We start from the raw sequence: 22014 nt of genomic DNA, 5'->3' as shown, positions 1-22014 counted from the left end.
GCACAAAGCCTTATTGATTCTATGCTCACGGCAGTGGAATCCAACTTGTCCGGTAAGCGTATTCCATTCATCTATTTATCTTGAAGATACCCGAGCTGACCATTGAGAAGCTGAATGATCTGCCACACGGATCACATACATTGATTGTGGACTGTTTCTTGCTTCAACAACACGTCACCATTGGGACATTATGTTTATGTGCACAGAGATAATTTACACATTTGTTTTTTAGCGCTACAATTTATTTTATTTTGGTACACATTTTTGTCACATGGTTTGTAGCAGCTTATTCATCCTTTTTTAGGGTAGCGCATTAACCATCCCCCTCCTCTTTTGATATATTAAGTTTGCCTTTACTACCTGGTTTGGTGCCTGTTTTCTTTGATATAGTACAACTATTAGGTATACCAAGTATTGCTTTCAGTGATTTCTTATGATATTGTATGTTTGTAGACTCAACCTGGTGTATCAGAGGGCCTGAGGTTCTTGAAAATGCAGAGACAAAGAACAGGATACCCATCCCTATATAACGGCTCCTACAAGGCTAGCTCTATATATGTGTTTAAACATAGAAATGCAGATAGTTTTTTTAATTTTATTTACCAGTCTTTCCTGGGGGGCATAGGCACATAAATGACGCCACCTTGTCAATGCAGGTAGACCCATGAAAACAGACAGCTGTGGCACAGTCATCAATGTTGTGATCACAGTTGTCACCATCCCATCCGTTAGTGCACATACATCTGTATCCTCCTCCGTATGTGCTCAGACAAGTTCCTCCATTTCTACATATGCCTGGAGTCTGACATTCATCAATGTCTTTGGAACAAAGTCCTCCTAGTGGAGAAGAAGGGACAAGGAGAGTCATTGAAATAAGATATATGATAACATGTGGACCTAAACATCCTTGTTTACTGACCTCAGAACTTTCACCTCCTTAATCCAACTTTTATCCTGAGCAAAACCCCTAAACCTAACTCTTATGCCCCGTACACACGGTCGGACATTGATCGGACATTCCGACAACAAAATCCATGGATTTTTTCCAACTGATGTTGGCTCGAACTTTTGCATACACATGGTCACACAAAGTTGTAGGAAAATCCAATCGTTCTGAACGTGGTGATGTAAAACACGTACATCGGGACTATAAACGGGGCAGTAGCCAATAGCTTTCGTTTCTTGATTTATTCTGAGCATGCGTGGCACTTTGTGCACCGGATTTGTGTACACACAGTCGGAATTTCCGACAGTGGATTTTGTTGTCGGATAATTTTATAGCAAGCTCTCAAACTTTGTGTGTCGGAAATTCCTATGGAAAATGTGTGATGGAGCCTACACACGGTCGGAATTTCCACCAACAAGGTCCTATCACACATTTTCCATCGGAAAATCCTATCGTGTGTACAGGGCATTAAAGTGTAGACCTTTAACCCATTTTTTTTTGTTTGTTTTTTTGGATAGAGCGTGGAATGGTTAGAACCTCTGTGAGGATTGTGTTTCTGTCTTTGTCTCATCGGGGTAGATTCATTCTATTTTTCCTAGTCTGCATTGTCATCGGTTATAATCTCCGTAGCCACATTTATCACTTAACTAAGTTTCATGAATAGGGTTGCACCGATACTAGTATCGGTATCAATGCCAATACCAAACATTTGCACGAGTATCTGTACTCGTGCAAATGCTCAAATGCTTGATCCGATACTTGTTGTAACGTTGCAGGCGTCCTCAGCGTAACAGGGGGAGCCGGACAGCCTCACAGGTAATCGGTGCGGCGGTGGGGGCAGCTACAAGCATTGATCCCCCCTGTATAGCCTTTCAATAAAGCAGCTGACAGCTGCTTCTCCTCCTCTCCCTCTTGCGGCTGACAGCTGCTTTATTGAAAGGCTATACAGGGGGGATCAATGCTTGTAGCTGCCCCCACCGCCACACCGATCACCCCCGACTGTCCCCTGTGTGCTCCTCCAGCTCCCTGGGTCTTCCTCTGGCTTCCAGTGTCCTCTTCCCTCTCTCTGGGTCCTCCTCTGGACCCCCCCCACAGATCTCTCAGGATAGAGAGGAAGGAGGCGGTAAATATGTCATTTACCAACTTCTTTCTTTTCTGAATGAACAGAGTCAGTCATCACTGACTCTGTTCATTCATAACTGAGCATAGTAAACTGTGTTTATAATGCTTCAGTTTATGAATGAACAGGAGCCCGTCTTCTGTCCAATCATTTTTAGTGCAGCTGAGGCTGCAGAGAAAGGGACTGGGGAATCTGTGTCCTCAGTCACTTTCCCTGTCTCAAAGGGGAGATGTCAGGGGTCTGTTTAGACCCCTGATCTCTCACCAAACCCCCTCTCCCCCCAACAGGGCTGATAAATAAGAAAATCAAAAATAAAAATAAATAAGAGAATAATAAATAAAGGTTAAATTGTAAAAATAATAAAAAATAAAATAAAAAACTCTGACACCATCTACCCCCCCCCCCCCACACACACACACACACACACAAAAAAAGAAAGCATTGTAAAAAAATAACAAAAAACATATAAATTGTAAAAAATAATGACAAAATTAATTGTGAAGAATAAAATTGTAAAAATAATAAAAATTTAAAACTACTGACACAGTCCCCGCCTCATCAGTGCCACCTATCAGTGCCCGTCAGTGCTGCATATTAGTGCCACTGTCACATGACATTTAAAAAAAGTATCGGTAATCGGTATTGGCGGGTACTTGAAAAAAGTATTGGTACTTGTACTCTGTCTTAAAAAAGTGGTATTGGTGCAACCCTAATCATAAAGATGATCATGCCAACAATTTCATGTGTGTCAAATAAAATCTATGCTGTACTATATCTACAACAAACATTCTGGCACTACCACTACATGGCCCAAAGTGTATGGCGCCCCTTCACATTATTGACTATAGATGATTCAAGTGAAGGGATCTGTTAATGCTTAATAATACAAAGACAGTTTAGACCAGGGGTCTCCAAGCGATGGACCATGGGCCACATCCAGCCCATAACAAGATTTTATCTGGCCTGCAGCTGGGGTCAGTGGGGTGTCCACAGATTGAGGATTAAGGTCAGCAGAGGCTGCCTTTGGTCTCTGTTTCAACCCCACATGTATGCAAAGGGGACTTTAATGTAATGGGGAACTCCGAAGGGGACCCTGATGTAAGAGTGGACTTTGATGGAGACTCTGATATAAGGGGCCCAGATAGCAAGTCCATTGTTCTGCAAGTTTGAAAATGATTTGCTAAGCTATTGCTAGAGTTGCAAGGCTTCACAATTGCTTGCACGATTGTAGCAAGTTTGCATTGCATGACTCCAGATCAACTTTCTTTGCAAATATTCTGCAAGTCTGCTGCAAGTTCTGGTTCAGTTATATTTGTTGTATAATAGTTATCCCACCAGAGGGGGTCACTGTGGCTGAATTTTCATCATTGCTCCCTGCTGTGTGGGGCAGCCATAGAATCACTTTGGGAGTGGTGTGCAGAGAGGTGAGTGGTAACCATAGGATCTGATATGGAGTTCAGGGAGGTAGAAATCAAGGAGTGATTAACCCTAATATCTCATTGGTGTAGCACTATTTGGAATGTTTTATTTTTCCTAGTTTATATGCTGAGATTTAGCAGAAAATGTATGTATTTAACGAGAGGTGGAAACCTCAAAGATCCGGTGCAGGAAACCTGGTAGTTCCATCACTGTATAGAGGACTACAAATCCCAGCAATACAGTAACAATGCAGAATACCACTAACTATAGGGAGTACTGTGTTGTAAAGTGATCCATGTACTGTACACAGGGAGATCCATTCACTGTGCTGTATACAGAGAGGCCCATGCATTGCGCTGTATACAGAGAGATCCCTTTCATGGGAAATAGGAAAAGGTGGATACTTTTGCCACCATCTATACCAGGCTCACCTCACTCTACAGAGGTCTCAGGTCATATGACCTTTCTGGTCTAGGCATGCCTTCTGTCCCTGACAGTAAAGCAGAGAGATGAGTGGAGGATTCCCCCAGTACGGGTTCCTCCATTGTTCTGTGTTTGGCTTGGTCTATAAATGGCTAGTTTTGCCTCCTACATTGTGTGCAATCTCTACCATTTTCCCTCTTCATTCTGTTGATGTCTTCTGTAGGTTCATTCCTGGCTGGCTATTCTCTGCAATCTCTGTATTTATGCATCCGTTGCCCCTTGATCTGAAAACACAACGATTCCCATCATGGGATGCCCTGTGTATTTGTGTATATGTAATAATAATAAATGGTGCACTAATTCAACAAGCTATGCAGGCAAATATGCAGGAATGACTATCCCTAAAAGATAAAAATAAAATAATGCAGTAATATGCAATAATGTTGTCAAACAATGATAAAGTGCACTAATTCAAGAAGCTATGCAGCAAAAATAAACAAATATGCATGAATGACTATACCTCCATTTAAAAAACAAAAACAAAACATGCTGTAATATGCGATAAAGTGCGATAATAAGTGAAACAGTGATGAAGTGCGCTAATTCAAGCAGAAAAAATAGACAAATATGCATGAATGACTATCCCTAATTAAAAAAAAAAAAAACACTAAACAAAAATTGCAGTAATATGTGATAATATGTGAAACAGTGACAAAGTGCACTAATTGAAGAAGCTAAACAGCAAAAATAGACAAATAGACAAAGGCATGAATGACTATCCCCAATTAAAAAAAATTAAAAATATATATGCGATATGTGAAACATTGATAAAAGTGCTTGAATCAAAAGCAGATATTTTACTATTTTTTTTATGTAAAATCAGATGAATATCTGCTTTTGATTCGAGCACTTTTATCAGTTTCACATATTATCGCGTATTATTGTATTTTTTTGTTTTTTTAAATTAGGAATAGTCATTTATGCATATTTGTCTATTTTGCGGTTTAGCTTTTTGCATTAGCGCACTTCATCTGCAATTTTTGTTTTGGGTTTTTTTTTTTTATTTTTTTATTAGGGATAGACATTCATGGACACGCCACATTGATGCAGTAATTCATGCAAAAGGAGCCTCGACCAAGTATTGAGTGCATAATATACTGTACATGGACATACTTTTCAGTAAGCCAACTTTTCTGTAATAACATTTTTTTTTATTTATTTTTTTTTTTTTTATTGGTCTTATGTAATATTATAATTTTCTGAGATACTGAATATTGAGTTTTCACTAGCTGTAAGCCATAAGCATCGAAATCTAAAGGGAAAAAAAAGCTAAAAATATATCACTCTGTGTGTAACGCATTTATATAAAAGCTATGAGTTTCACTTTTTGAATTGAATTTCTGAAATAAATTAACTTTTCAATGATATTCTAATTTTATGAGCTGCACCTGTAGATACTCAAACTGTCACACTTTAAAATTGCGCACGCTCGTGTAATGGTGACAAACTGTGGTACTTAAAAATCTCCATAGGCGATACTTTAAGCGTATTTACAAATTACCTGTTTAGAGTTACAGAGGAGGTCTAGCACTAGGATTATTGCTCTCGCTCTAACGTTCATGGCGATATCTCATGTGTGTGGTTCGAATACTGTTTACATATGCGTGCGCGACTTACATATGCGTTCGCTTCTGTGCACGAGCACGGAGGGATAGGGGGGCTTTTCATTTTTTTTTTTTAATCGTTATTATTTATTTTGCTTTTTTTTTATTACACTGTCCTTTTTAATTATTTTGATCACTTTTATTCCTATTACAAGGAATGTAAACATCCCTTGTAATAGAAATAAGGATGACAGGTCCCTTTTTATGGAGAGATTTGTTGTCAAAAAGTCCCAAAATCTCTTCTTTTTTAAAAACAAAAGATCAGTTGTTTTTCAATTTCTATTTGTTTTTTTTTTCTTCCAGCCTGGACCGGAAGTGACGTCATGACATTGCTCCGGTTCTCCAAAGCCAGAGTGTCAGGGACTAACCCGCAGGAGAACTAACATCTATGGCCAGCAGAATCCTGTATCAATTAACACAAATTCTCCAGCACTAATGCGAACACCTGCACGCCAAATCACACACACCACGTGAGAGACTCCAGGCACCAAGCATACTATTTAAAGCATGTTGCAGCAGTCACCAACTGCTGCATGATCTTCAGCTTCCTGTGTATTCCTCAGTTCCTGTTCCTGTTGTCTTGGATTATCTGCTAAACGACCCGGCTTGTCTTGACCTATCTGATCTGTACTTACCCCGGCTTGACCCTTGGCTCGTTCCTGTTACTCCGCTCTGATCTGCTGCACCGTGTATGACCCCTGGCTTGTTTTATGGACTATGCTACTGTTTGATCTGCTGCACTGTGTATGACCCCTGGCTTGTTTTATGGACTTTGCTACTGTTTGATCCGCTGCACCGTGTATGACCCCTGGCTTGTTCTATAGACTTTGCTACTGTTTGCTGTCCTGTGTATGAACCCCGGCCTGGCTCCTGACACTGCTCCTGGTACTTCCTGCTGTACGATCTCATCTGGTATTTCCGAGGTACCCCTACCTAGCAGTCTACCCTGCTCGTCAGCTGCCCACCAGTGGACTTCTCTGCTTCATCTCAGCTTGCCGCAGCCAGCAACCCCTGCCGCTTTGAGTATAGCTCCCCCTGTACCACCTCCAGGGGGCGCTCTGCACTTAGTCGCAAGGGAAGCTCTCCCAGCACTTCAGCCTCCGATCAGGTACGTGATAGTATCATGCAGCCAGTAACGTCAGAGGCTGACGGAGGTGCTTCCCTGCTCAAGACTCTGTGCCAGCAAGTCGCTACGCTGACCCAAGCAGTGACAAATCTACAAGGACATTATTCCCAGTTGGAGATTCACCTTCAGAACCAAGCAATGTCTCCTATGATGATTCCACCCCCTGAACCAAGGGTACCTACTCCGGAGCGCTTCTCTGGTGACCGAGGGAAGTTCCGAGCATTCAAGGACACCTGTTTACTTTACCTGGCCCTCCAACCAAGAACCTTTTCCATAGAAACTGTTAAAGTGGGATTTGTTATTTCCCTGCTGTCCAATGAACCCCAGTCCTGGGCTCATCAGTTACTAGAGCAAAAGGATCCCGCTATTAATTCAGTGAACTTGTTCTTTGAAGCTATGTCCAGATTATATGATGATCCACAACGTATGGCTACTGCTGAGGCCGCCCTTCATGCCTTGCGGCAAGGGCAGCGCCCTGTAGAGGATTATATCGTGGACTTTCGCACCTGGGCTGCCGACACGGGGTGGAATGAGGCCGCTCTCAGATTCAAATTCCGGCTCGGCTTATCTGAACTTGTCAAAGATGAACTTGCACAAGTAGAGTCCCCAACCACTTTAGAAGGACTCACCCAGCTAGTCGTCCAAATTGATAGGCGCCTGCGGGAGCGACGGTCTGAACGATGTGCACGATCCTTCCGGCCTTCTTGGATGACGCCCACAGTTCCAGCTGTTCCTGCACCCGTCACTCCGTTCACGGCCAACAAAGGGCCTATGCAAATTGGCGCAGTTCGCTCTGCTCTGACCCCTAACGAGAAACTTCATCGCCGGCAAGCTAACCTATGTTTCTATTGCGGAGATCCCGGACATATCCGTCTCAACTGCCCAATAAGGCCCAGTAGATCTCCTTTCCGCAACTCTACTAGCCTCCAAGTCCCGAAACCTTCTCCAACTCATCTTGTTCTCCATATCGCATTACAGTTGGCAAGAGGAGAGGTCAGACTTCCAGCAATAATCGACTCCGGGGCTTGCAGTTGCTTTTTGGACATTTCCCTGGCTAAAGACTTTCAGATTCCACTTCGGAGGAAGGAATATAAACTTAAAATTCACTTGGCTGATGGTTCAACACCGCAGTTTGGGCCTGTTACTCAAGAGACTTTGCCTATTCTCACCATGATTGACCCAGGCCATCAAGAATTTCTTTGTTTTGATGTTCTTTGTTCTCCTATGTTCCCTGTAATTTTGGGACTCCCTTGGCTACGGGCACACAACCCTCAGATAGACTGGAACACAGGGAATATCGCTTTCAAGTCAACTTATTGCCACCAGCATTGTATCATACCTGAACCTGTAGCACCTTCCAGTTGCCTTACCGTCCAGCCAGTTTCCAATTCTAGCCAAGACGTCCCTCCAGTTTACCATGACTTTTTAGATGTCTTCGATAAGAAAAAAGCGGACACTTTGCCACCTCATCGTTCTTACGATTGTCCAATCGAGTTGCTGCCTGGTGCAGAGATCCCCTTTGGTCGAATATTTCCACTTTCAGAGACTGAGCTTGAGACTTTACGTCAATATATTGACGAGAACTTAGAAAAAGGATTCATCCGCCCATCATCATCCCCAGCTGGTGCTGGAATATTCTTCATGGAGAAGAAAGACCATTCCCTCAGGCCTTGTGTGGACTACAGGGAACTTAACAAAATCACGGTCAAAAATCGTTATCCTCTCCCCCTGGTTCCCGAGCTTTTTCAGAGATTCCGTTCTGCCCAAGTCTTTACTAAGTTGGACTTACGAGGCGCCTACAACCTTGTGCGCATCAGAAAGGGGGATGAGTGGAAGACCGCCTTCAGAACTCGTTTTGGGCATTTTGAATACCGTGTTATGCCTTTTGGACTATGTAATGCCCCAGCAACCTTTCAACATTTTGTAAACAACATCTTTAGAGAATTCCTGGATCATTTCCTGATCGTATATTTGGATGACATCCTCATCTTCTCTGACAGTCTGGAGTTACATAGAACCCACGTCCGGAAGGTACTATCTACATTGAGAGAACACAAGCTCTATGCAAAAGCAGAAAAGTGTCAATTTGAACAGGCATCCATACAGTTCCTGTGCTTAATTATTTCTACATCAGGTATAGCTATGGACCCTCAGAAAGTATCTGCTATTCTGGAGTGGTCAGCCCCTACCAGCAAGAAAGGTATCCAAAGATTTGTGGGGTTCGCTAATTTTTATCGGAGATTTGTTAAAAACTTTTCTGGTATTATTGCCCCCATTACCCAGCTCACTCGCCAGCATACCCGTTTCCAGTGGTCCCAGGAAGCCCAAGAAGCTTTTGATAAACTAAAGGCTCTATTCACCTCGGCCCCCATTCTACAACATCCAGATCCAGCCCTGCCCTATGTTTTGGAGGTCGATGCATCAGAAGTCGCCATAGGGGCTATCCTGTCACAACGCCAAGGCCCTAAAGCTTTACTATACCCTGTAGCCTTTTTCTCCAGAAAACTAAGCCAACCGGAAAGGAATTATGATGTGGGGGATCGGGAATTACTGGCAATAAAAACTGCTCTGGAAGAATGGCGATACCTACTGGAAGGCGCAGCTCATCCCATCATGATATTCACCGACCATAAAAACCTTGAATATCTCAGATCTGCCAAACGACTAAGACCACGGCAGGCCAGATGGGCCTTGTTCTTTTCGAGGTTTAACTTTCACCTTACTTACCGTCCGGGGTCCAAGAATGGGAAAGCGGATGCCCTCTCACGCATGTTTCCAGAAACTCCAGAGACTGTGGCCCCTAGTACCATCTTGTCCCCTCAGAATTTCCTTTTAGTTCAACCTGATCTAAGATCAACCCTTGAACAAACCTCTGCTCAATGCCTCGAATCCGAAGGATCTGCATTCAGAAGGCAGGAAGGACTCCTGTGGCACGGGGACAAGATCTTCGTTCCCATGGGAGCCAGGCTTCAGGTCCTCAAGACCTTTCACGAACACCAACTTGCCGGCCATTTCGGGATTCATAAGACTACTGAGCTGATTCAGCGATCCTACTGGTGGCCTAACCTGAGGCAAGATTGTAAGGATTTCATAGGCTCCTGCACAACCTGTGCCAGAAGTAAAGGAAGCTGCACCCAAGCCTGGGGTTTGCTAAGACCACTACCTATCCCGGACCGCCCCTGGAAAATGTTGTCCATGGATTTTATTGTGGAGCTGCCCCCATCTGAAAGCTTTACCACTATCCTGGTGGTGGTCGACCGTTTATCAAAGATGGCCCACTTCCTGCCTCTACTAGGCACACCTTCTGCCATTGATACAGCACATGTCTTTATTAAAGAGATCGTAAGATTGCACGGCTTGCCAGACAGTATTGTATCCGACAGAGGAGTACAATTTACTTCAAGGTTCTGGAGGGCTCTCTGTAAAGCTTTGAACATTGAAATCTGTTTGTCTTCTGCCTATCACCCACAGAGTAATGGCCAGACGGAGAAGACGAATCAGACACTAGAGCAGTACCTCCGCTGTTTTTCTACCTTCTCTCAAGATAACTGGGTAACCTTGCTGCCATGTGCCGAATTCGCCTATAATAATTCGGTACACGCCTCCACCAATCAGTCTCCATTCTGGGCAAACTATGGATTCCACCCATCCTTCTTGCCTTATGTCACTCCAGAAGCAGCGGTACCTGCTGTACAGGACAGATTAACTTTCATTCAAGAAAATTTACAGGTTCTTCAAGAAAACATGAAAAAAGCACAGGAGGACTATAAAAAGCATTATGACAGGAAGAGGAAAGGTAATCCAGTTCTGAAAGTAGGGGACAAAGTTTGGCTCTCCACATTGAATCTTAAATTGTCTTGCCCCTCCCGGAAGCTGGGCCCAAGATTCATCGGTCCCTTTGCGATTAAGAGAGAGATTAATCCTGTGGCTTTTGAATTGTCTCTGCCAAGCTCTTACAAGATTCACCCAGTCTTCCACGTCTCGCTGCTCAAGCCAATCAGTACTGGCCCCTTCTCTGGAAGAGAAGATCCTCCTCCACCTCCAATCACAGTGGGTGAAGAAAAGGAGTTCGAGGTGGAAATCATCCTGGATTGTCGAAAGAGAGGTAGACAAATTCAATAATTAGTGAAGTAGAAGGGTTACCCATCAGAGGAGAGCTCTTGGGAACCCGCAAGTAATGTTCATGCCCCTAGACTGCTACGTGAATTCTTCAGAAGATATCCGGAGAAGCAAGCCCGCCTGGGCATCCGGAGGCTGCCCCTTGGGGGGGCACTGTCAGGGACTAACCCGCAGGAGAACTAACATCTATGGCCAGCAGAATCCTGTATCAATTAACACAAATTCTCCAGCACTAATGCGAACACCTGCACGCCAAATCACACACACCACGTGAGAGACTCCAGGCACCAAGCATACTATTTAAAGCATGTTGCAGCAGTCACCAACTGCTGCATGATCTTCAGCTTCCTGTGTATTCCTCAGTTCCTGTTCCTGTTGTCTTGGATTATCTGCTAAACGACCCGGCTTGTCTTGACCTATCTGATCTGTACTTACCCCGGCTTGACCCTTGGCTCGTTCCTGTTACTCCGCTCTGATCTGCTGCACCGTGTATGACCCCTGGCTTGTTTTATGGACTTTGCTACTGTTTGATCTGCTGCACTGTGTATGACCCCTGGCTTGTTTTATGGACTTTGCTACTGTTTGATCCGCTGCACCGTGTATGACCCCTGGCTTGTTCTATAGACTTTGCTACTGTTTGCTGTCCTGTGTATGAACCCCGGCCTGGCTCCTGACACTGCTCCTGGTACTTCCTGCTGTACGATCTCATCTGGTACTTCCGAGGTACCCCTACCTAGCAGTCTACCCTGCTCGTCAGCTGCCCACCAGTGGACTTCTCTGCTTCATCTCAGCCTGCCGCAGCCAGCAACCCCTGCCGCTTTGAGTATAGCTCCCCCTGTACCACCTCCAGGGGGCGCTCTGCACTTAGTCGCAAGGGAAGCTCTCCCAGCACTTCAGCCTCTGATCAGGTACGTGATACAGAGAGTCGATCAAAGCGCTAACGCGCTTTGATCGCCTATGTGAGCCGATGGCCGCACTGTCGGATTGTTTCTCAGGTGAACAGGCGGTAACAGTAAGCCCAAGAAGCACCAGCTTTGGAAACCAACTCGGACCAGTTTCATGAGAAAACCAGCCGTCTGCTGAAAAAAACGTTACTGGGTTATGGCTGATATCGTGAGCCATAATCCCGGTAAACCACTTGCAAACCGCAACATGCGTATACAGGTATTGCGGTCGGCAAGTGGTTATTGTTGGTTTTTGTTTGGTTTGAATTGCTTACCATAAGCCCGGGTACAATCTGGGTTACAGAAACTCAACACAGAAAAGCACAGCACAGCACCCCTTCTCTCAGCCTCTCTCTGGTTGGCGCGCCCCCCCCCAACTGCCCTGCTCTTTCCCGTGCTTTTATACGTATAAGACCTCTCCTGCTCCCAGGTATCACTGGGTATTGTAGTTGCTTTCCCAGTGATGGCGGTGATTCCAGTTGTCCTCCAGACTACATCTCCCGGAGTGCTGCAAGCCAAAGTCAATCACAGTTCACAGTCCTGCAGCGAGTAAGATTACCTTCTGTCACATAGAGAAGGAACAGTCTGTGATTTTGTATGTATGGAATGGTACTAAACTGATGATCATAGCTCAGTATCCCATATTTTCCAAATCTACCCTCTCATCAGATATAAAAATGAACCAAAGTAGTGTTTGTCGTGGGTTACTGCTCTTTGCCTTCTTAATCTGGACATCGGGAAATTTTTGCCTTGGCACGTTTGGCAGTTTGCTTTTAACTATGATGGACAAATAGATGGCTATTTTATACATCATCTGGGCTGATTAGCAAAACTGGAGCAGCTGTCGACTACACCCGGACGGATCCTTATGTGTGGTAGGTATTGGGTTGCCAAAGGCAAGGGCATCCTCCCTTTTTTTTTTTTTTTTTTTTTTTCCTTCTTTTCTATCCACTATTTTTATGCATCATCAAGGCAAAATGTTATTTTATTTATTTTATTTTTTTTTTTCACGGGAATATATGGGGATATGGCAGAATTAAGGATAATAGGATTTGGAGTAGAAGAGGTGGCCATCAGGAAGGGAGGTGGTGGGACAGTCTGAAGTTTACTATAAGTAGGGTGGGTGCTGAAGAGGGAGGGAGCAGATGGGGAGGGGAGTCCTCTTCTTCTTTTTTTTTTTTTCTCTGTTTCTTTGTTTTTCTCTTAAGGTGGGTAGGGTAAGCATGTCAGTTTTTTGGAATAGAATATATAGGATTGTTTGGTATTCGTGTAGTTTCTTTTTTGAACTATTGAATATAAAGTTGTATGAATTGATATGTTGAACTTCAAATAAAAATAAAATTTGATAATAGAAACAAAAAATCAAGGCAAAATGTGGCATCTCTGACTGCATCCCCCTTAGATCCACAAACAAATATTTTGTGCAAATGCCTGGCTGATTAGATACATATTGTTTGGATATTTTATAAACCCTCCGCCAGGTCCGAACTCACCCCTTCACCGCTGCAGCTTCCCTGGCTTCTCCTCTCAGCCAACCCAATTTGATTGCCTCAGTAACACAGGGAGGGAGGAAACGGCATAGATCTCCCTCTCCTGAGCCTGGTCCCAGTGCTGAGTCACTTGAGCACCAGGACTCTCTTAGCCAATTGGGTCCTTGTGATTTGGATCCAGAATGGGCAAAGGATTTTGAGGAGGTGTCCATAGGGGATAAAGAAGCGGAGGCTGAAGAGTCCTCAGAGGGGGACTCAGGTTCTGAAGAACCATTGTCGGCTTCGCAATCCCAAAAATTGTTTATCCAGTCTTTATCTGAAATGGTGAGAGCAGGATTTAAGTTACCCCTGTTCAAGGGCCAGAACTTTCCTGTTTTACATTGGGATGCTTGCGACCTCAGCAAGGTTCCCGGGCATTTCCTGTGCATCCATTATTGGAGCAGCTGATTTACGCTGACTGGGACCACCCAGACAGAATATACTTGCCTCCAAAGAGGTTTTCATTTTTGTACCCTATGGAGGAAAAATTCAAAAAAAAGGTGGGATACGCCTTTAGTGGATGCTGCTATTTCTTCGGTAAATAAAAGCTTAACCTGTCCAGTGGATAATGCCCAAGGGTTTAAAGATCCAGCGGATAAGAAGCTGGAATCCTTACTAAAGGCCTCCTTTGTGGTGGCTGGGTCAGCAGTACAACTGGCTGTTGCGGCTATTGGGATCTGCCAAACCCTGAAGGACTGTTTTAAAAGACTGGTCAGGAACCTGCCGGTTCAGGAGGAATATTCTGACGATATGTCAGAACTTCCTCGTGCATTATTTTTTGCAGTTGACGCATTAAAGGACTCAATCCAGCAGATGTCTCGCTTTGCTCTACTCTCAGTGCATATGCGCAGAGTCTTATGGTTAAAGAACTGGTCAGCCGAGATGCCATGTAAAAGGCTGCTCGCGGCTCTTCCCTTTCATGGGGAACGTTTGTTTGGAGAGGATCTGGATAAGTATATCCAAAAAATCTCAGGTGGAAAGAGCTCCTTGCTTCCTGTTAAGAGAAGGAATAAGCAGCCCTCCTTTAAAATTCCTAATGTTCCTGGGCCAAGCGCCTCTTCTCCCAAGAAGTATCGACGGCCTCAACCACCTGCCTTTAAGAAACCTCAAGGTCAAAAAAGACCTTGGACTCAGAAGCCGAACAAAGCCAATGCCAAGTCCTCCTTGTGAAGAGGCGCCCCCACTCTTACAGGTGGGGGGCAGACTGCGGCGGTTCGCAGATGCTTGGGCAAGATTGGTGCAGGACAGGTGGTGGGTCATTTCCACTATAACACAAGGTTACAAAATAGAATTCCAGGATTTTCCCCCAAATCGGTTTCTGATATCAAGAGTCCCATCGGACCCAGAGAAAAAGAAAAGCCTATTCCTAGCCTTAGAACAGCTAAAAAGGCAAGGGGTGATTATCAAGGTTCCGCACAAAGAAAGATTCAAGGGGTTTTATTCGAACCTGTTTACAGTGCCGAAACCAAATGGGGAGGTAAGGCCCATTCTGGACCTCAAGTCCCTCAAGTCCTTTCTAAGGGTCCGAACCTTCCGTATGGAAACGGTTCGTTCAGTGATTGCATCCTTAAAAAAAGGGGATTTTTTAGCATCCGTAGACATCAAGGATGCATACCTGCATGTGCCGATTTTCGGCCAACATCAAAGATTTCTACGCTTCGCAGTAGAGGGGTGTCATTTCCAGTTTGTAGCAATTCCATTCGGTCTGGCTACGGCCCCTTGAGTCTTCACAAAAGTGTTGGCTCCAGTATTGGCTTCTCTAAGGTCCCAAAAGATATCGGTGATAGGATATCTAGACGACCTTCTTTAGAAGGACCAGTCCTATTCTGCCCTGATAGAAAATGTTTCAACTACTGTTCATTTTCTGAGAGGCCTAGGCTGGATCCTGAATATGGACAAATCGGCCCTTCATCCAGTTTAAATCCTAATCTAGGATCCTGGATACGATCCAGGGAAGGGTGTTTTTACCCCCCTTAAAGGTCAGCTCGATAGTGGAGCTGGTCAGGAAAGTCAAAAGGGTAGAAAGACCCTCAATTCGATTGTGCATGAGACTGCTGGGCAAGATGGTGTCATCTTTCAGCGCAGTTCCTTATGCGCAGTTTCACTCCAGGTTGTTCCAGAAAACTATCCTGGAGGCTTGGAACAAGTCTGTTCTAGCCTTGGATCATCCAATGTTTCTATCCCCAAGGGTAAAACAGGCCCTCTCTTGGTGGTCAAGGACCAGCAACTTAAGGGGCGGGAAGTCCTTTCCGCCGGTAACCTGGAAGGTGGTAACTTCAGACGCCAGTCGACTCGGCTGGGGAGCGGTATTGGAAGAGGCCTCCGTACAGGGAAAATGGTCCCACGTAGAGAGAACCTTGCCCATCAATCTGCTGGAAATCCGCGCAGCTCGCTTGTAACACACGTTGTTTTTTATTTTTTTATTCATTCACCCATTTTTTGTTTGAATTAGTCCAATTGCTAATGGACACCATAAGTCCGTAGCACCACACTGTGATATATGTGCACACACACAAGGTTTGAGGCACTTGCCACTAATTTATAGTAAATACAATTTAAACTATCCAGCTTTCATACCTAGTCTAGGAGACTACACAAGGTATAAAACGGCGGTTTTACCATCACATATTTACTCCACTAGAACAGCGCCACATCTACATTTGTTATATATATATATTCTAGTACACTCCACCCAGGTGGAATTGTACCTGTAGAGGCAGCAGTTCTATATTCCATCTGTACCCATATCCACTGCGCGGACTCATTTTATATTCTTCAACATGTGGACCTAAGCATCCTTGTTTACTGACCTCAGAACTTTCACCTCCTTAATCCAACTTTTATGCTGAACAAAACCCCAAAACCTAACTCTTAAAGTGTAGACCTCTAATCCAATTTTTTCTTCTTCGATAGAGCAGGGAATGGTTAGAACCTCTGTCAGGATTGTGGTTCTGCCTTTGTCCCCTCTGGGTAGATTCATTCTATTTTTCCTGGTCTCCATTGTCATTGGTCATAATCTCAGTAGCCACATTTATCACTAAAATAATTATACTATCACCTAAATACCGTAAGTATCATGAATAGGGTTGCACCGATACCGATACTATTATCGGTATCAGTGCCGATGCCAAGCATTTGCACGAGTATCTGTACTCGTGAAAGGGCTCCAATGCTTGATCCGATACTTGTTGTAACGGGCCAGGCCTCCTCAGCGTAACAGGGGGGGGCCGGGCAGTTTCACAGGTGATCGGTGCAGTGGTGGGGGCAGTTACAAGCATTGATCCCCCTTTATAGGCTTTCAATAAAGCAGCTGACAGCCGCTTCTCCTCCTCCTTCTCCCGCAGCTGCCAGCTACTTTATTGAAAGCCTATACAGGGGATCAATGCTTGTAACTGCCCCCACCACCACCCCGATCACCCCCAACTGTCCCCTGTGTGCTCCTCCAGCTCCCTGGGTCTTCCTCTGGCTTTCTGGTGTCCTCTTTCCTCTCTCTGGGTCCTCCTCCGGCCCCCCCCCCAGAGCTCTCAGTATAGAGAGCAGAGGAAGGAGCCTGTAAATATGTCATTTACCAGCTTCCTCCTGTTCTGAATGATCACTCTGTCCATTCATAACTGAGCATAGTAATAGTTTATTATGCTTCGGTTTATGAATGAACAGGAGTCGGTCTTCTGTCCAATCATTTTCAGTGCAGCTGAGGCTGCAGAGAAAGGGACTGGGGAATCTGTGTCCTCAGTCTTTTTCCCTGTCTTAAAGGGGGGATGTCAGGGGTCTTAGACCCCTGATATCTCACCAACCCCCCCCCCCCCCAACAGGGCTGATAAAAAAAATTAACTAAAAAGAAAATAATAGAGAGTAATAAATGTTACATTGTATATATTAAAAAAAAAATTATCCCATCCCCCCCCACCCAAAAAAAGGAAGCATTGTAAGAAAAATAACAAAAAAATATATAAATTATAAAATGTAACGGCAAAAATGTATTGTATAGAATAAAATTGTACAAAATAATAAAAATAAAAAACTACTGACACAGTCCCCGCCTCATCATAGCCCATCAATGCTGCATATTAGTGCCACTGTCACATGACATAAAAAAAAAGTATCGGTATCGGCGAGTACTTGAAAAAAGTATTGGTACTTGTACCCTGTCCTAAAAAAGCGGTATTGGTGCAACCCTAATCATAAAGATGATCATGCCAACAATGTCATGTGTAAAAGCGAATCTATGCTGTACTATGTCTACAACAAACATTCTGGTACTACCACTATATGGCTAAAAGTGTATGTCACCCCTTCAAATTACTGACTATAGATGATTCAAGTGAAGGGATCTGTTAATGCTTAATAATACAAAGACAGTTTAGACCAGGGGTCTCCAAGCTATGGACCATGGGCCACATCCAGCCCATAACAAGATTTTATCTGGCCTGCAGCTGGGGTCAGTGGGGTGTCCACAGATCAGTGTTGCCAACCGCCCGTTAATTTACAGGCAGCCCGTAAAAATCACCCCATTTTCGGGGCGCCCGAGAATGCCCGTTACGGGCAGCCTGTGCCCGTAAAAAAATATGGCTGCGGGTCGGCCATGCAACTGCGCATGCGCCGTTCCGAAGCCTGCAGGACTCGGGAAAGATCGTACGAGCTCGGCAGGCCGGCGCATGCGCAGTAATGTAATGACGCCGCCTGGCGCCATTTTTAACCGCTTCAATACCCGGCCATAGTCAAATGACATCCACAGATGGGATCTCCCATCCTGGGTGGGCGTCATATGACGGCCTCGGCTTTCCGCCGCTACTGCGGGCCCCCGGGGGCCCGCAGAGCGGCGATCGGGGTACCGTTGTGTCCCTCAGGACACAGCCGTTCCCCGATGGGGGTATTGAAGTGGCGGCGGTGGCGGGCGGCGGAGCGTCGGTAACGGCGGATGCAGAGCGGCATTGGGAAGCGTGTACTATGCGGTTTCCGGCGGAAGAGCAGTGATCAGGGCGGTGATCGGGGCTGAGGCTTTTCCCCTGGATACAGCTCAGCCCCGATCACTGTAGCCAATGACATGGCTCTGCATCACATGACCAGCTGTGTCCAATCACAGCCGGTCACTAATGTAAACAAACAGATAGTAACTGCTGTTGCTGGGCTCTTCTCCTCACACACCGATCCAGTGTGAGGAGAAGAGATCAGCTAACAGTGAGTTACTAATTACATGTACTACTGTGCCCAGATCGCCCCTCCTAAATAAAGAGTACCTGTCACCTCAGTACCTTCACCTCAGTACCTGTCACCTCAGAGTACCTGTCACCTCAGAGTACCTGTCATCTCAGAGTACCTGTCCATCACCTGCCACCAGAGTACCCGCCACCTCATCACCTGCCACCAGAGTACCCGCCACCTCATCACCTGCCACCAGAGTACCCGCCACCTCATCACCTGCCACCAGAGTACCCGCCACCTCATCACCTGCCACCAGAGTACCCGCCACCTCATCACCTGCCACCAGAGTACTTGCCACCAGAGTACCCGCCACCTCACCACCAGAGTACCTGCCACCAGAGTACCCGCCACCTCATCACCTGCCACCAGAGTACCTGCCACCTCATCACCTGCCACCAGAGTACCTGCCACCTCATCATCTGCCACCAGAGTACCCGCCACTTCATCACCTGCCACCAGAGTACCCGCCACCTCATCACCTGCCACCAGAGTACCCGCCACCTCATCACCTGCCACCAGAGTACCCGCCACCTCATCATCTGCCACCAGAGTACCCGCCACCTCATCACTTGCCACCAGAGTACATACAGCCAGTCAGCCACTATGTCCAGAAAGATGTACACCCCAGAAGAGGCATACCAGATCCTGAGTCTGACCGATGAGAGCAACGGGGAGCTCTTACCGCTCAGTTCAGATTCTGGTTCTGATTCGGAATATGAGCCCCCCCCGAAGGCAGCACATCAGGATCAGATTTAGAGGAGGAAATAGTCCGTCCAAAAAGACGACGGTCTGAAAACCAGGCAGCTACCAGCAGTGCCAGCGGCGGTAGACCCCAGGAGGAGGGGCTCAGTACAAGCCCTGCTAGACCCCAGGAGGAAAGACACAGCACAAGTGGACACCAAAGAAGTAGGGCCCAAACCCATCTTCCAGATTCCTTGGCAAACCCATTGTGGCTGCCTTCTACCACAGGGTCAGCCACGATCCCCCCTTTTACAGCACAGTCGGGTGTGCAGGTCAACACTGCAGGATTTACACAAATGGATTTTTTAAATTTATTTTTCCCGAACGATTGGATTCAAGGCATCGTGGACCAAACTAATCTGTTTGCCCAACAATTTATTGCAACCAACCCCAGCTCCAGCTATGCCCGCCCTTTTGAGTGGAGACCGCTAACAGTAGTGGAGCTAAAATTGTTTTTAGGCCTAACCCTGAACATGGGGCTTACAAAAAAAAATGAAATTCATAAGTATTGGTCGACCAAACCCATCCACCATATGCCAATTTTTTCAGCAGCCATGTCCAGGTCCCGATACGAAATCATAATGCGCTTCTTGCATTTCAATGACAACTCACAGTGCCCCCCCCGAAATCACCCAAACTTTGACAAATTATATAAAGTTCGCCCCCTAATTAATTTTTTTTCCCAGAAGTTTGCCGAAGTTTATGTCCCTGAAAAAAATATATCTGTGGACGAATCCCTGGTGCATTTCACAGGCCGGCTGGGAATCAAACAATATATACCCAGTAAGAGGGCGAGGTATGGCTTGAAGCTTAACAAGCTTTGTGAAAGTGCCACCGGTTATGTGTACGCATTCCGCGTATACGAAGGGAAAGATTCCCAGCTCCAGCCCCCTGAGTGTCCCTCGTACATGGGAATAAGTGGGAAAATTGTTTGGGAGTTGGCATTCCCACTCCTCCAAAAGGGGTACCATATTTATATGGATAATTATTATACGAGTTTGCCCCTTCTCCGCCACCTACATCTCAAACAAACTTTGGCCTGTGGTACAACTAGAAAAAACCGAAAGGGCTTCCCACAGTGTCTTGTCACCACAAACATTCCAAGGGGGGAATCGACAAGCTTGAGGAACGAAGAAGTGTTGGCTGTGAAGTGGAGGGATAGAAAAGACGTGTACATCATGTCCACCATCCACGATGACACCTCGGTGGAACATCGCAGAAGACGCGGTACCGTTCGCAAGCCTACCTGTATCACTGAGTACAATAAATACATGGGGGGGGTGGATTTAAACGATCAGTTGTTGCAGCCCTATCTTTCAACAAGAAAATCCTTATTCTGGTACAAAAAAGTCGCAATTTACTTTTTTCATTTGGCCCTTTTAAATTCTTTCATAATATACCAAAAATCCACAGAAACACCCACCACCTTCATAAAGTTTATTGAAGACATTGTCACTGCCCTGATTTATCAGCAAGTATCCCCCCCAGAAAGCATTCGCTCCGATTCTGTCAGCAGACTACATGAGCGCCATTTTCCAGACCATATTCCACCAACAGGATCCGGAAGACGACGCCAAAAAAAATGTTGGGTGTGCACCAAAAGAGGAATTAGGAAAGATACGAGCTTCCACTGTACCGACTGTCCCTCCCAACCTGGCCTTTGCATCGGAGAATGCTTCAGGCGATATCACACTCTGGAAAATTATTAGTCCATATTTCTAATACTGCCATTTCCCCGTTTTTAATCTCTGTCCTGAATATTTACCTTCCTCAACCAACCATATTATTGCCTTCCATGTGAACCGACCCTGGCCTGTTTCTCGACTATGCCTCTGCCTACCGTCTGCATTGTTTTTCCGCCATGTTTTTGCCTTTCACGTGAACTGACCCTGGACTGTATCGACTATGCCTCTGCCTACCGTCTATTTCTGCCTTTTACCTGCACTGACCTCGGCCTGTTGACCATGTTTTTGCCTGCCCCTTGGATTTATCTTTCACCCTGCTACACAGGGGTCTCACATATGTGAGGGGCTCCAGAATAGTGTTCGGAGTTCAGAAAACCAGTTTTTGGTTTTCTGTGTTCCCATAACAGGGTCTGGTTGCCCGGAGGCTTCAAAGCGATTTGGGTGGGAGAAGCCTCTACCCCTGTCCCCATTCTTTCCTGACCAATGCCCTAAGCTTGATGGTACTGCCTGCTCCCTGGACAAATACTCTGGCTGTGCTGACCATACCTCTGCCTGCTGCATGTACTAACTATGGACAGTATTCTTGCCTGCTGCATGGACGATCCTTTGATCCTTTTGCTGCTGCTGACCACATCCCTGCCTGCTATCTGGACTAATGCTTTGGCTGTGCTGACATCTCTACCTGTACTGACTATTCCTGCCTGCTGCCTGTTTTGCTGTCGCTGTCCACGTTCCTGCCTGCTGCCTGGACCGATGCTCTTCTCTGTGGACCACTGCACTACTAAAACTGCAGGTAATCTTTTCTTTACCCTTTACTCAGCAGAATGTATTTTGGTTTGTAATTGGTATGTACAGTACATGCTATGTGTTAGAAATATGAAGGGCCTTCAACAATGTGATAGGTTGGCAGGAATTTGTGTGTAATGTATGCTCCTAGAACAACTGACAGTGCTACTTGGATGTTGGGCCTCTGTATGTGGCCAGACTATGTAAAAGTCTCACACATGTGGTATCGCCATACTCAGGAGGAGTAGCAGAATGTATTTTGGGGTGTCATTTTTGCTATGTACATGCTATGTGTTGGAAATATCTTATG

At 45.4% G+C, this 22014-nt stretch overlaps 1 protein-coding gene across 5 annotated transcripts in view; it reads right to left on the bottom strand.

The window, feature by feature from the left end:
- Window positions 1–22014, bottom strand: part of LOC141107557 (uncharacterized) — a 122919-nt gene that overhangs the window by 86070 nt on the left and 14835 nt on the right. For 4 of the 5 annotated variants that reach the window (XM_073598386.1, XM_073598382.1, XM_073598384.1 and 1 more), the window contains exon 2: window positions 604–837. In XM_073598386.1, the coding sequence (XP_073454487.1) occupies window positions 604–837 (234 nt within the window). Of the gene's footprint in view, window positions 1–603; window positions 838–4077; window positions 4193–22014 lie in introns of all 5 variants that reach the window. The other variant, XM_073598383.1, reaches the window with a different exon arrangement.

Source organism: Aquarana catesbeiana, linkage group LG09, assembly GCF_042186555.1.
Source record: "Aquarana catesbeiana isolate 2022-GZ linkage group LG09, ASM4218655v1, whole genome shotgun sequence".
In the NCBI taxonomy this organism is placed as follows: Eukaryota; Metazoa; Chordata; class Amphibia; order Anura; family Ranidae; genus Aquarana; species Aquarana catesbeiana.
Note: the sequence above shows the minus strand (reverse complement) of the source record. Positions and strands in the feature narration are given on the sequence as shown.